This window comes from Quercus lobata, chromosome 10 (genome assembly GCF_001633185.2).
Source record: "Quercus lobata isolate SW786 chromosome 10, ValleyOak3.0 Primary Assembly, whole genome shotgun sequence".
NCBI classification, from domain to species: domain Eukaryota; kingdom Viridiplantae; phylum Streptophyta; class Magnoliopsida; order Fagales; family Fagaceae; genus Quercus; species Quercus lobata.
In genome coordinates this window covers 30,846,464-30,861,036 of record NC_044913.1, presented here as the reverse complement: position 1 = coordinate 30,861,036, position 14,573 = coordinate 30,846,464, and the positions used below count along the sequence as shown (strand labels likewise).

The window sequence follows — 14,573 nt, the reverse complement described above, 5'->3', positions numbered from 1 at the left end:
ACAATTTTCCTTACCGCAAAAGTTCTCTACGTCATACTTGGTTTTTGTCATCTTCACTGTAACCATTCAATGATAACCTTATTTTGGTACCATTTGTGTAAATAGCACTCTCAAGATTCAAACCTATAACTGTAAAGATAAAATAAATCAACAAGCACACACAAAATGAACAAGAAAGTTTCACTATAAAAATAGGGATATTACAACAGTGACAAGGACTTTCTCAAGAAACCTAAACCCCCAGATATACCATAGTCTCTCTCTCTCTCTCTCAAATATCACAGGCATACAACAAGAGAAGATAATTTTTCTTGAATCTATTCTTGAGCTGCAACACTAGAGAGAACACCTACAAACCAAGGGAGCAAGCCCATATATATGTTTGAAATAATTCAGTATCAATCGAAAGTCCTAATACCACTTGAACACAGCAAAGGCCTAATGAAAACCTAATACGAGTCAAACTTAGTTTCAAAGTTGTAACCAACTTAATTTGAACTCCAAGAAATTAAGCCACTTCAAAACATATGGAACTTAAAATAGCAGCTCTTGAACCCCCTCCCCTAACTCTATCCCTCTTTTCCTCTGGAAGCCCCAGAAATTATTTGTACTCTCTCTCTCTCTCTCTCATGGTGCCCTATAAGTTACCTTATATTGGACATCAACGATGCTGCCTTAACTACACCTAGGAGAATGGGTTTTGGGATGACTCCATGTTCAAGGGGGTGAACAGATTTATGAGGCTTTTGGATGATGAGATGGAGAACAACTACACCCAGGAGAACGGGTTTTGGGTTGAGTCCATGTTAAAGGGGATGAACAGATTTATGAGGCTTTTGGATGATGAGATGGAGAACGGCTTCTATAAGATGAAGATGTAGTAAGTTATTAGATAAATTTTTATACTTATGATTTTTGTAGGAAGTTTTGTTTTGGGATTTTTGTTTCTGTTGGAATTTGATTGGGAATATAAGAATTAATAAATAGTGAGATGGGTAAATTCTATAAAAGAGAGTTTTAAGTTTTGTGGTTGCATATTTTTGGGGTGGTGTTTGATGATTGAATTTCAATCTTTTTGAGCATTTGACTGTTGGGGTGCTTTGAGGCTAGAGGAATAGTTAAGAGTTCCCTTTGGTATCCTTTGGTATTTGACCATCTTGATTGACAGATAGTATGCCGAATCTCCCTTTGCTATAACTTCTAGTATGTCAAAACCACTTTGAGGCATGAAGTTATATGATAATTTGTTTGCACTTATTTATTGGAAGTTATCTTATCATGCTTTGGGATTATAACAGGGGAGGTTATCAGTATTCACTCTGTTAGTGAACTGGAACCAAAGTTGAAAGCTGCTTCAAAAACAGCTCGCCTGGCAATCCTATACTTCACTGCAACATGGTGTGGTCCTTGCCGTATGATTTCTCCTCTTTACACAAGCTTAGCTGGCAAGTACGCAAAAGTTGTTTTCCTGAAAGTTGACATAGATGAGGCGAAGGACGTAGCCGCATGCTGGAATATTAGTAGCGTTCCGACCTTTTTCTTTCTTAAAAATGGTAAGGAGGTTGACAAGGTTGTTGGGGCAGACAAAAGTGCTCTTGAAAGGAAGATCGCACAGCATGCAGGATAGATGTGAACTAATTTTAGATCAGAACATGGATTCCAGTTATTTCTTGTTGCACTTGCCTTATGTTGTTTGATTTTGTCTATTATGTTGTACATGGAACATATGCCTTTGAAGATAGTGCCGGTTCTTGTATCTGATATGCTGAGTTGTGTTCACTGCGATTATAATAAAAATAAATTTGCTTCTAATTTCCGTGACAAATTTTTTCTTACTCTTTTTGAAAAGTGGGCACCTATGGCCTACTTTTGGTGTCCCAGCATCAGGGAGTTCTATCTTGATTTGGTTTGTGCAAATAGAATATGCGTTTTGCTTTAGCTCAGTTTCGCTTACACAGTCGAGTCTTGCATGCCTTTGGATACAAGGGATGTGGATGAACTTGAAGTTTTTGAGCAACTCCCTCTTAAAAATTTATATTGACTGTGGCAGAATTAAATATGTGCTGTTTGAGGTTAATGGTAGGTGGTAGGTTTTGGGTGGCGATGGGTGGAAATTGGTCAGAACGGTGGTGGTGGATGCGTGGCAGATTTGCGTGGCGTTGGGTGGAAGAATGAGCTCAATCGAGCTCTTTTGCTCAAAATGGGGCTCTTTTCAAACTTCAAAGCAACAACTTAGGCTGCCCATTTTTTATGGTCGAGGCCGAGTGTTACAAGAAATTTATAGAATCTTTTAATTTTACAATGTTAACTATTTTTGTCTCAACTGTTGCTCAAAATATATTTTTGCCTCAACTAGTCACGGACCTCGCGCGTGATAATATTTTTAGGGTAGTCTCATTAATATATATACATTTTTCAATTTGGACTAATTTATAAATAATAATGTAATTCACAATTATATTTTCATTTATTATATATAGCGATAATCACAAATGTAATATATATAATTTCCGTCGTATCAAAATCAAAACAATACAATTTTTCTCAAGAATTTAAAAAGTAAGTTAGTGAAGATATTATTTTTTTTATTAATTTTTTTTATAATATTTTGTATATTATCGAAAACGCATATAAAATTTAAAAATGATTCTTTTAGTTTTAAATAAACTTTCTCAAACCCCAATTTTTTCTACCATACAATCAAAAACACTAAGAAACATAACTAAAAAAATTAATAAAACTCATCAAAACTAAAATTTAAAATAAAAAAGAAAGGGAAGAATAAAGGATTGTAATAATTTTTCCTTTAAAAAAAAAGAGTACAATTTCAAAGGGAAAAAAAGTAGAGAATTTTTTTTGAAAAAAGAAGAAGTATTGTGTTAATCCTGTCATATTCTAATCTAACTTTTAATCCAAACTGTCAAAGGGAAACGTAGGACCCAATAATAAGTTCTTCCTTTTTTGGTTACTATGGGACAATCAAAGCGCACAGGACCCAATTTCAACATTTTCTTTGCCCTTTTTTCTCGTTAAAATGTTTTTTTTTTTTTTTTTTTTTGAGAAATAGTTAAAATAATTTTGTTGGCCTTATGGGGGGATGGTACTTAGTGGTCACCCTATGGGGTCGCTGTAATGTGCAAGCATAGTATATTGGTGCTTGACCGCCCAGCTTGTGGGACAATGCATTGCAAAACCTCTTATGCTCACTTGCAACATGTATAGAGGCCGGACTTTGCGTCCTGCAAAAACTAAAGTGTGTCTCTTCTTAACATAAATTGGTTTTAGAAGTAGTGGTTAGCGTAGCAGTCTTAACAAATTTCAAGAAAAAAAAAAAAAAACCTTTAGAATTGGATACTTTTTTGCCCCCTAAATTGTAGGTAGAGATTGTCCTACCTTCCTAAAAAGATAGTTAAATGATGACTTTACCCATATGTTTGGATGAAGGAAAATGAGAGGAAGTAAGGAGAGGCACAAGAAGTATATTTTAATAACATTACCCATATGTTTGAATATATTATATTTTAATATATTCTAACCATCTTCTTCTCTACTTTCCTCTCCTATTTCTCCATCTCCCCCATTCCATACATAGATGTGTCCTAGATTTGCTATGACAAATGCTTTAGTCAAGCTCAAGATATATAAAAAAAATCAAGCTAATTTGATAGGATGGACAGGTGGACACTGTATGCTCCAAGTTTCTCCTTTTAGGGCTTCAGGAATGGCATCTTATAGTTTATAGATAGATATATTTTGTGCTCAGTCTGTAGTATCTAAGGAGCAATGCTCCCAAGAAGTTGTTATTGTAACGATCCCCACTAGTTGTAGCTCAATTGTGTGAGTAAATGGTTAGGAGTTTGTCATTTCTACCTTCCTTTTTTTTTTTATTAAATTTTTAGTTACCCTAGCATTACTTATATTTTGTACTTGATTACCATAGTACAATATATTTGGTTACTTGAGATAATTTGTGGAAGAAGGCACATTGAATTGAACCAGGTCGAAGAGGAGAGTGAAAAGGATGATCTAATTCTTTCTAATTGGGTTCTAAGTTGTGTGATTTCTGGGAAGCTAGAGATGTACTTTAATGTAACTTGGACATTAAATTAACCATTGATAACAACATTTAAATCAGATTTTGATAATATCATGATCAATTATAATAAGAGAAAAGAAGAGGATGTTAAGGTCTGTACTGACCATTTTCCACCGACCATTTTTAAGTTATATGTCTCTCCTCTTCTCAACACTAATGGAAGTCAATCTCAAATTAATGAAACCAACAAGATCATCTTCCATCTACTTTAAAAACTTTAGGTCCTGTTTTAATATTTCAATACTCCCTCATATTAACTTGTACGCAAAAAAACTCAACCCCAAATGGTATCTAAAGCTTCATCTTTTATTTGGATTCATTATCCATTTTATGATAATCAATGACAAAGGATATCATTATTGAATCTGATTTACTACACTATGATGTAAAATCTCATGGTTTGTTGGTGCAGTTAGGCCACCGTACAAGATTTGGAGGTCTTGTTTTAAGGACTGGATTACTATTAAAGAAATTGGTTGGCCGGAGTTCAAACCCACCACTCAAGGTTGGCATCACTGGAAAATCTTCTTGGCAAGGCACATGATGAAATCCAGTGGTGTACCATAATACTATGTCCTTGTTTTCAATTTTCCTATTCCTGCATTTATATAAAAAAAAAAATACCAAAAAAAAAAAAGTGCATTAGAAAACATTAGTCACAAGTACCATAATCAACAATTATTTTCTTGTAAATTTCTAGCTAGCAAAGTTTAAATGTAGAATAGAGGATTTGTATTCATTATCTACTACCTGAGGCTCCAAACTGCTAAGGTATCATCTCCTTGACTTTGATCAACATATAGTCCTCCTGCCCATTTTTCAGACTTGTTATACGGAGTAACCCACACATCATTATTAGTAAAGGCTCCTCGAATTTGTGGATAATCATTGTACGACAAGAGAGGGCGTGTCGCTGATCCTGGAATTAGACGATAACCAACATTGTTCCCAACTTTGGTTTTCTTATTAGGATTCACAACTACTAGCTCAGCTGGTTTCAAGCCAAACTGAATTTGGGCATCAGATTCAGTTTTAGCAATTTCACTCACTACTGTCCAATAACTTTTCCTTGGTGAGCTATGGTTTGTTACTTTGATTGTTTCCAAATTGTTTTTGACAAAGGAATTGTCTTCACCATCCACGTCGAGGTCAAGATAGTACGTTAAGAAATGATCATGGTACACACCAATAGTGTTTTCTGCTAACAATGTGCCATGCACATTCTCTTTTATTTGATTTGTGTGAGTATATATCACACCCTTCATCTCTAGAATTCCTGTTAGTCCAATCTGTTAAGATAGTTTGAGAAAGACTCATAGTAAGAGACAGAAATAAATAGGAAGACATACTATTAATTCATAGGAACTTGCTATGTATACTGACAAAAATTTTAGGTTTGATGAAAAATTGACAATAAGTATGAAGTCATAATAAATTTCACAATTGTTGACTTGTTGTAGTAACAGATTGTGATTGATGTACAATATAAATTATGTCAGTGATAGTTCTAAGTGAAAGTGATATACTAATCAAAATTTGCTAGCTCAATATATAATTGTAAAATTTGTTATGAGATTTATTGGTGTTTGTAGTGTTGATGGAAAAATATTTCTCAAGTTGATAAGATACCCCCAATTTGATGGAGCCACTTGGCTTGAATTCCCAATCAATAATGTAATCATAGTTGCCCACAGTTGCGACCATCCTCACCACTAGGCTCACATCTGGCCTAACTTCCCTAATCTGCAATACCATAAAATTGTCAACTAAAACTACTACTTGTTCAAACAATACAACAACAATCACAATAATATCACTTACAACTTCCTCAGGAATACTCGTTTCAGTGTGACGCCACATTATATTTCCAGCATGATTTTCAAATATGCAAAAGGCATTAGATATCTTCACTGGTGTACCATCGCTCGAAGCATAGTATGCATCTAAAAATACTGCATTGGTAGGGCAATCGGCTAAGGGCTTAAGTGACACTGCGGATTGACCAAACCCAAATTCACCACTATCAAAAAAGGTTTTGTAGTACCATTCCTCTGTTGGATCCATGTATGGCACAAACAACTCAGATATGAATCCTCTATATAAAACTTGGCGATATTTTTGCTTCTCAAGGTCATAAATTGATGCTAGAGAAATTATTGGACCAGCTCGTACGTCAAATCCTAAGTGGAATTTCCAGTTGACCCAACTAAATACAAAGAAAAATTGAGGCTTGTTAAAATTTTCAGGTTCAAGAACATGTAGTCCTAGCCCAACCCTTTAAATTTGGCCAGGATTGCAATAAGTTTTGTAAAAACTTTTACATAAAATTTGTAATATTTCTAAATTCACTCTAAGCCATAGATATAAAAGACTTAGAACAGTCATTTATGCAGCAAATGAATGACATGTTCCCAACTAGCCCAAATGAGGTTTCAGCAAAAAAAAAAAAAAAAAAAAAAAACTAGCCCAAATGAGGTCGGCTGTGACCAGGTCAACTTCACGAGGTTTGGGCAAACATCCTCAGCATGTGGAGCCAAATATTGTGCTTTTTCACATGGACGTGTTGCTTGATTGAGTCAAAGTCTAAATGTTTAATATAATAATATCAAACCGAAAAGGACTGCTACAATTTTGGTCCAGTGAACCTAAATCGTGTAATACTTTTACAAGGCAACTTCAATCGTGTAATACTTTAGTACTGACACAATTTCAACGTACCATAAAACTTCAATGATACATTTCCGCCCGCACTGTGTAACCTAGGATTAGGTGAGCTATCTAAACAAAAAAAAAAAAAAAGAAAAAAAAAAGAAATCTAAAATTATGTAAAAATATCACTGCTTCTTTCATAACTATTCACGTGACAAATTAAAAAAAAAAAAAAAATAGTGATTTTATGTAAAAATAATAGGTAATTAGTCACAATCTAACCTGCATAGAGAATAATTATGACATTTTATGTGATATTAAAATTACTCAAAAAATAGCTTTACTATTACATAAAAATTCACAATTTCTATCACAATTATTTTATGATTATGATTTGCCATCTATCTCTTTTGTAGGGAGTTATAGCTCACATTCTGGAGGTGGTATAGGTTGTTTTTATTGCATGTGTTATCTCCCTCATGATCCCATGCTTTAGGGGTAAGGTTCACCCCATATAAGAGGAAGACACATGCAACGGAAACATGTATTTTCTCTCCCATTCTGCTACTCGTAAAGTCGTGGCATTTTTACGTGGTTTTAAAATTTTTTAAGAAAAAAGAAACACAAAAGTATTAGGTGAGCTCTGTAGTCCCATCTTTTCAGCATTGATATAAATGTTGGTCAATGGAAGCAGTCATTGTATAATCAAAGAAATTGAGAGAGAGAGAGAGAGAGACAGAGACAGATGCGTAAATCAATCAATTAGAGCAGTGTCAAACCTTGCTAAATTGAATATTATACGAAGAGTGATAGACATATGGCATTAATTTGTTTTGTCATGACTATTTTATAGATGTTATGCTTCACATCTTTTGCCTTGTATTCGGCTTGAAAATTCCATCTGTTTCTTTATTGGCCGATGTATCTTCTCTTATTTGTTTTGCCACTTAATTAGCTGTCATTGAATAAAAATCTTAACCCTCACTTTTTTTGTATTTTACTTTAGACTACACTAATTGTTAGTATGGAATGGTTAATTTTTTTAAATATTTATTTTAAACTTTATTTACTTTAAAAGGAAAAAGTAAAATAAATATATTATAAGTTGTGATTAATGGAATGTAAAATAGAACTCCTATAATAAGAAAGGCTCATATATTGGGTGTTGTATTATCATTTTAGCTTCATTAATAATATTTTTGAATTATAAATAAAAAAGATAAATTATAACTTATCCACTTGTAATTTGACTAAAATTTAAATTGCCTACTTGTGATTTAAAATTTGATATTTTACTTACCTAAGGTTTGACCAAAATTTAAGTTGTTTATCTGTGATTTGAAATTCTATGATGTAAGTGTTCCGTTGGATTCTTTTTTATTTTATTTGATCTTGTATTTTTATGTTTTTTGTGTTTTTGGAGGAGAGAAACATGAGAGTGAAGCAAAATCACATATTTAGCCATGTTTTTAATAGATGTGGGTTAAGGAAATTTGACTGAATTAATCTCTGGTGGGTAAAGTGACAAATTTAAAACTACAAGTAAGCAATTTAAATTTCGACCAAACCACACAGGTAGATAAGTTGTAATTTCACCATAAAAAAAAAAAAAAATCTCAAACATATTATAAACTCTTATATGATGTATATGTAAAAATGTATAAATTAATTATAGAAATAACTTAAGAGTTGTCTAATTTATAAACCCTAGGTTGAGTTGATTGTAATACAATATATCATATAATTAACAACGAGGTCTCTCCAACAAAAAAAAAAAAGAAAAAAAAAAGAATTAGGTGTCTTTCAAAGACTTTGAATAACGATTAAAAAAAAAAAATAGACTTAAGGGCGGTTTGATAACGTTATTTTAATAACGTTATTTGTATTTTTTGAAAATACGTGTGAACAAAAAATATGTGAAAATAAGTGTAATATTATTTAAAAATTAAAAACCTGTGTTTAAATATATGTACCAAACGGACCTTTAATTATCTAGACTATGTAATATCTCTAAGAAAGACATTTAAACAAAACAAAAAGAAGACTGACCTGACGGTGTGCCCGTCAATCTTAAACCCTGGCCCATCAGGTTGCACCAAGGCTGCACCATTTAGACGAGGACCAAAGGGTGGCTTCTGCTTTGATTCCCTGTATTCCGTTCCCTCAGCTTTTGGCACAGGCACAATAAGCCTATCATTGTATTCAACTATCTTCATCTCATCAAGATCAACCACCAACGTTATTCCCTCCACTGGTCTCGCATACAAATTCACCGTTCCATCTATATAAAAACACAAAAGCTTCAACACCCTTTTGCTCTTCAACTCTCCAAACCACCCAACTGTAAAAGTTGAGCAAACAACTTCAGACAAGTTTAAGCCTCTCTTCTTTATAGACTCGATAAAGGGTTCATATGTTTGTGGCAATTCGATGGCAGCAAATTGTTCATCAAGGGTAAGCAAAGGGTAGCCGTGTCCATGGTAAACTTTATCAGAGACTATCACACGGGTTGATAAGTCGATTATGATCTCGTGGGATTGTTTATCGAGACGTGCAATCACAAAGGCACGGCGAGGTGGGGGTTTGGACTTGGGGTTTGATAGCCATGAGAAAATGATGGGTTTGTCTGGCTCGTCCAAACCTATGTACTGGAAAGTTATGTTAAGCTTTGAGCTGGGGTAGGTTTTATTGACTATGGTTCGGACCAGGGTGAACTCGGAAGGGGTTAGAGAGTCTAGAGGGTGGTGCTGGTGGCTTGAGACAAGTGAGAAGATGTGGAAGGATAGGAGTAAGAAAAGTATTGGTTTCAAAGTTGAAGCCATGGTTTTGTGTGGATAGTTATTAAGCCTCTTTGCTCTTAAATAAGCATTTCGGAATGCCCAATGGCAATTTATAACTTATTTAAGACCATTCAATGGTCATATTTTATCTCTTTTAACAATTTAAGTAAAAGTAAGGTTTGCGAAAACTTCTCTTATTATCTGTTTTCTTAAGTAGTTAATGAGTCCAAATCTCCTATCTCATAATTCTTACTTCACTTTATACTCCATCAATAAAAATTGAATAAATATTCACCTATTTTAATTATATCCTTATTTTTAGTATTTTTCTTATTTCAGTTTCCTAAAATAAATAAATGATATCATCGGTCGCCACTAACGTCCTTTGCGGGCACCGCTAGAAAGATTTCACCGGCCATCATCAACGGCCATCACCACCATGGCAGTAACCAAAAATAACACACACACACACACACACATATATATATATATATATATATATATAGCCATCACCTAGTAGGTACCATATGGCTGATTCATCTTCTTCAAAATCGATTGCAACGGTGCGGCATTGATGGATTCGTGAAACCACAAATTGTATTTCCTTTTAATAATTGCATCATTAGTGGGTGAGGCACTATAAGACTAAATGCAAGATTTGAGTAAAGGAGGTGCTACCACATTCTTTTGGTGGCTTCTTTCTCCTCTTGCCTTGTTTTACTTCTAGCTCTTGCTAAATATTGTAAACTTCGCTTTTGATTCTTTGCAAAACCAAAACAAAAGAAAACAAGAACCTTTGTTTATTTCCAGATCCAAATGTCTGGTTCCCTCGAGGTGGTGGCTAGTTGGGGTGTGTGGGGGTGATCTGTTTGGTTTTTATTTTTATTTTTTATTATCATGTTTTGGTTCCTGCCGGCAAGCGTGTATGGCTGCTGATGAGGTCGACGAGATCTTTCTAGCAGTGCACCTTGGTGGTGATCAGTAGTGGTGGGGCTGGTTTGAATTATTTATTTATTTATATTTATTTTAGGAGACTGAAATAAGGAAAAAGCTAAAAATAAGAATTTAATTAAAAGAGGTGTGTATATGTTCTATTTTTATTGATAAAGTATAAAGTGAAACAGAAATCATGAGACAGAAGATTTGGACTTTCAATGAATAGCTCTGAACTCTTCATTTTGAGTAGTCTTTTATGGACAAAGTTTTGCTACAACTTCATTCAATATCTTTGTATTAAATATGAAATTTGACAAATTCACTATTAGATTACATGTTTTTCATATATCTTTCATATTTGCAAAATTTCCATAAAATCAAATATTAGTAGCTATATCATCCAGCAAATGTTTAAATTTTAAATTTTTGTAGTCTAAAATTATGAATAAAAAATAAGTTTATGGATTTAATATTAAATAACATATAATTAATACAAAATTTGACATGTTTGTTAAGAATATAAAGAACATACAATCCAACGATTAGATTTTCAAAATACATATTCATGTTAGTATTTTTAGTGGGAGTTGTAGCTATTGGTTGTAACCAAATTTTGTCCATCTTTTATTTATTAAGAATTTTATTTGCTTTCTTAAAAAATTGGGTCATTCATCTGAATTCTCAACATAAAAAAAAAAACTCATATAGTCATATTACCCTTTATTGGTAAATATAGTGAGGTACTATATTTACTATAGTTACAAATTTATAATTTGGTTAGGTTTAGTGTTGGCAAATATAATTCATGACGATGTAAACTATAAGTCTAAGAATGACAATGTAAATATAAGTCTAAGAATACAAAGACTTTCACAACAAATATCACTTCTACAGAGACGGCAGTCTGTGATTGGTCCATTTCATTATCATTGTGATTTAACATAGATTGTTGTAAGTAAATTAATACTATAAAAATTTATTTTTTAGATATACCTAGCCAAATAATAAAAGCTTAATTGATCAAGATTGAAATGTATGCCACCGTTTTCAAATTTTTAATAGTTTTTCAAATTTTTAGTCTACACACAACATCAAAATTGACAATTATTTAGAATATCTAATCACGCAACTGACAATTAGCTAGTTATTCCGATTATTTTCCCCTCCTCTAAGGAGTGGTTCCATTGTATGTGGGTAAGTCAACAGGCTTAGGAGGACATGTATTCAAAATTGGATGGCTTTCGAAGAATTTTGAAGGACGGAGCTCAAACCCGCTATGGTGGGAGTCTATATTGTGTGCCATAACACTATGTCCTTGAAAAAATGAGCTAAATCAACCAGTTTGATTTTCTTCGTTGCTAACTGTTTTATTACAGGAAAAGATGCATACGGACAAAAATTCCATTTAATTAGTCATTAGGTCTGACAATAATATCGGAAAACTTCCAAGAATACAAATGCATCAATGACTCACTAACACTAGTTAAAATCAATCAGCCCTAATAAGCCACTGGTTGGAATTGGCTGACTAACGTGATAAGCTTTATAACTTTGTTTCTTGAATTACAAAACAAAACACAATAGGCGTATATATCATGTGGAAAACAATAATAATCAATTACAGTTCAAGACAAACAAGGATATCAATTAACACAATTGCAAGCATATATTCAACATGCATAGTAATATTGTGTAAACAAACATGGATATCAATTAAGAATGCAATCATTAAACCATGATTGATATATAAAAAAAACACGGTTACAAATCCGAGAGAACATAAATTGTACGTTTTTAGACCCCTTAACACAAATTGTTTAACCTAGTTATTTAGCCAAGTGAGTATATAGATAAATTATTCAGTTCTAGGTTAACACAATAAAATTATATCATGTAAATAGTGTGGAAATATAAAGAACACAACGATATGATAACCCAAAAAAATCTAACCAGTAAAAAAATTGGGGAGGATTTAACTTAGCTATCCTCAATGTAAAACAGATCCACTATGAAAGAATTGAAGTTTTTATAATAGAATTTAGACCGCTAATATCCTATTGCTACCTCGAGTAGAAAACTTACTACCATGACCACGTGACAGCTCCGAGTCCACAGAATACTTCTTTCTTTGATCTTCAACAATCACAAGTTCTCTTACTTGTGACTTTGAGACTCTACTCAAAGGTTTCAGATCTTCTTTAAAGTTCTTTATGCAGCAATTGAAGAGATCATCAAGTTCTTAATGTGAATCTTGATCTTGACAACTCTTTGTGTGTGTATGAAGGTAAACACCTTTAGGTCTTACATACAGAAAATTCAACACACAACTCTCCAAAGACTTCTAAAATGTAGTTAGGATTTTTTCTTTTATACTTGAAGTAAAACACTTTACCAGACATGTCATATGGGCTTATTGGAAATTCTATAGAAAATTAAATCTGTACCAAGTTTCGATCGATCGAGTTTAATTTTCGATTGATCAAGTCTTGCAGATTTTTTCCAATAACTTTTGCAATCACTCGATTCCAATTTTACAATTACACACACTTTGAGCAAGCCTAAACCTAGACTCTATGTTTTGATCATGGTTACCCAACATATTACAAATTGAAGTTCTAATACGTTAGTTCATAAAGTCTTAGAACCTAATAAACTCCCCCTTTGGCAATCCATGACAAAACACATCACAAAAATTAAAATGCTCATAGTAAAATAGCCCATTCAATTAAAAAGCCCTAATTACAATTCAACCTAAACCATTATCTATCAGTTGCTAAAGTAGACAGCTACCACGATTGAATTAACTTGTAAATTTCTGAAACAATCAACAAACACATAAACACATGTGTGGAAAATACAAGTAAAACAAATTAAACTTCTTGATTTCACAAAACATAAAATAAAAGACATATACCATGAATAATCTCATAATATAAATCAAAAATCAATGTACCATATGTGAAACAAAAAACAAAAAAACACATAAACATAATGTCTCCCCCTAACATATACAACGCATATAAAAGAAATACATCAAAGCCAAAATAAATAGAATACATATCAAAAACTCCTAGATACAATCTACAATCTCCCCCTATCTCCATATGTATGTACTCCCCTTTTTTGTGACGAATTGCCAAAGGGCAATCGTGACTCATTAGAGGGTGGAGCTTGTGGAGTACAACCTCTAGCATGCGCAAAATTTGCTCGTAAGGCCGTAACCTTATTGAGCACATCCAATAGAATCTGTCCATGCACCGCCAGAATGGTCAAAATGTTATCTAACATAGCACGCAAGGGAGAGTCACTCGATGTAGATGGTGGAGGATCCACGACCACTGTGGGGTCTACATATGCCTCAGCAGAAGGATCACCAGAAGGAGGAGGTCGAGATGCATCACCTGTAGAAGACTCGACTCTAGGACGCTTAGAGCTTGCTTTCAACTGAGCAGCTTTTTGCCTAAGGAAGGTGGCACCTATAGGAGCTATGATATGTATAGGCTTGGACGCGAGAGAGTCCTCTAATCCTAAGTCCAAAAGAATCCTATGAATAAAGACCAGAAAGAACAAGTCATGGGATTTGGCACTACACCTATGAACCTCAACAAGTGAGCAAATGAAAAGAGTGGGAAAACTCATAAGGGCATCAGTGATGAGAGTGTACAAGAACGCACATCTCTCAATAGGGATAGTATTAAGATGAGATATATGCCAAATACAATGACAAGAAATCCTAAAAAACAAATAATTGAGCTTAGTAAGCTTATGAGAGATGACACGAGGATCAGTACCCCAACTAATGGAAGTACCAGTGATGAGAGACATGATGTCATCAAGGGGAGGGGTCTCTGTGTAAGGGTACACTGGTTGCTGTATGAAAGGTACACCAAGAGTAGAGGCCACTACCTCAGGAGTAACGATATACTTTTCACCCTTTATCCAACTCTTCATAAATTGAATGTTGGAATCATTGGAGTGGACAGAGAGGTTCGAATAGAATTCTCTAATCAATGAAGTCGGAGGAGGATGCTCTACCTCTAAGAGTGGTAACCAACCCCTACACTCAAAATTCCTACATATTTCAGGATCAACCTCATCTAAGATAACCCTAT

The 14,573-nt window shown here is 33.7% G+C and overlaps 2 protein-coding genes across 2 annotated transcripts; one reads left to right on the top strand and one right to left on the bottom strand.

Annotated features, from left to right (window-relative positions):
* The first annotated feature begins 737 nt into the window (after positions 1–737).
* On the top strand, positions 738–1,816 carry LOC115964629 (TPR repeat-containing thioredoxin TDX-like). The gene is made up of 2 exons (XM_031083900.1): positions 738–880; positions 1,249–1,816. Exons 1-2 carry the CDS (start codon positions 738–740, stop codon positions 1,625–1,627), a joined length of 522 nt encoding a protein of 173 aa, XP_030939760.1. The 3' UTR covers positions 1,628–1,816.
* Positions 1,817–4,384: 2,568 nt separating this feature from the next.
* On the bottom strand, positions 4,385–9,580 carry LOC115965651 (primary amine oxidase-like). Its single transcript, XM_031084920.1, has 5 exons — positions 8,795–9,580; positions 5,918–6,302; positions 5,726–5,839; positions 4,847–5,385; positions 4,385–4,694 (listed from the first exon to the last, which is right to left on the bottom strand). The coding sequence occupies exons 1-5, from the start codon at positions 9,565–9,567 to the stop codon at positions 4,490–4,492; spliced, it is 2,016 nt and encodes a 671-aa protein (XP_030940780.1). The 5' UTR covers positions 9,568–9,580; the 3' UTR covers positions 4,385–4,489.
* Between the last annotated feature and the right edge of the window lie 4,993 nt (positions 9,581–14,573).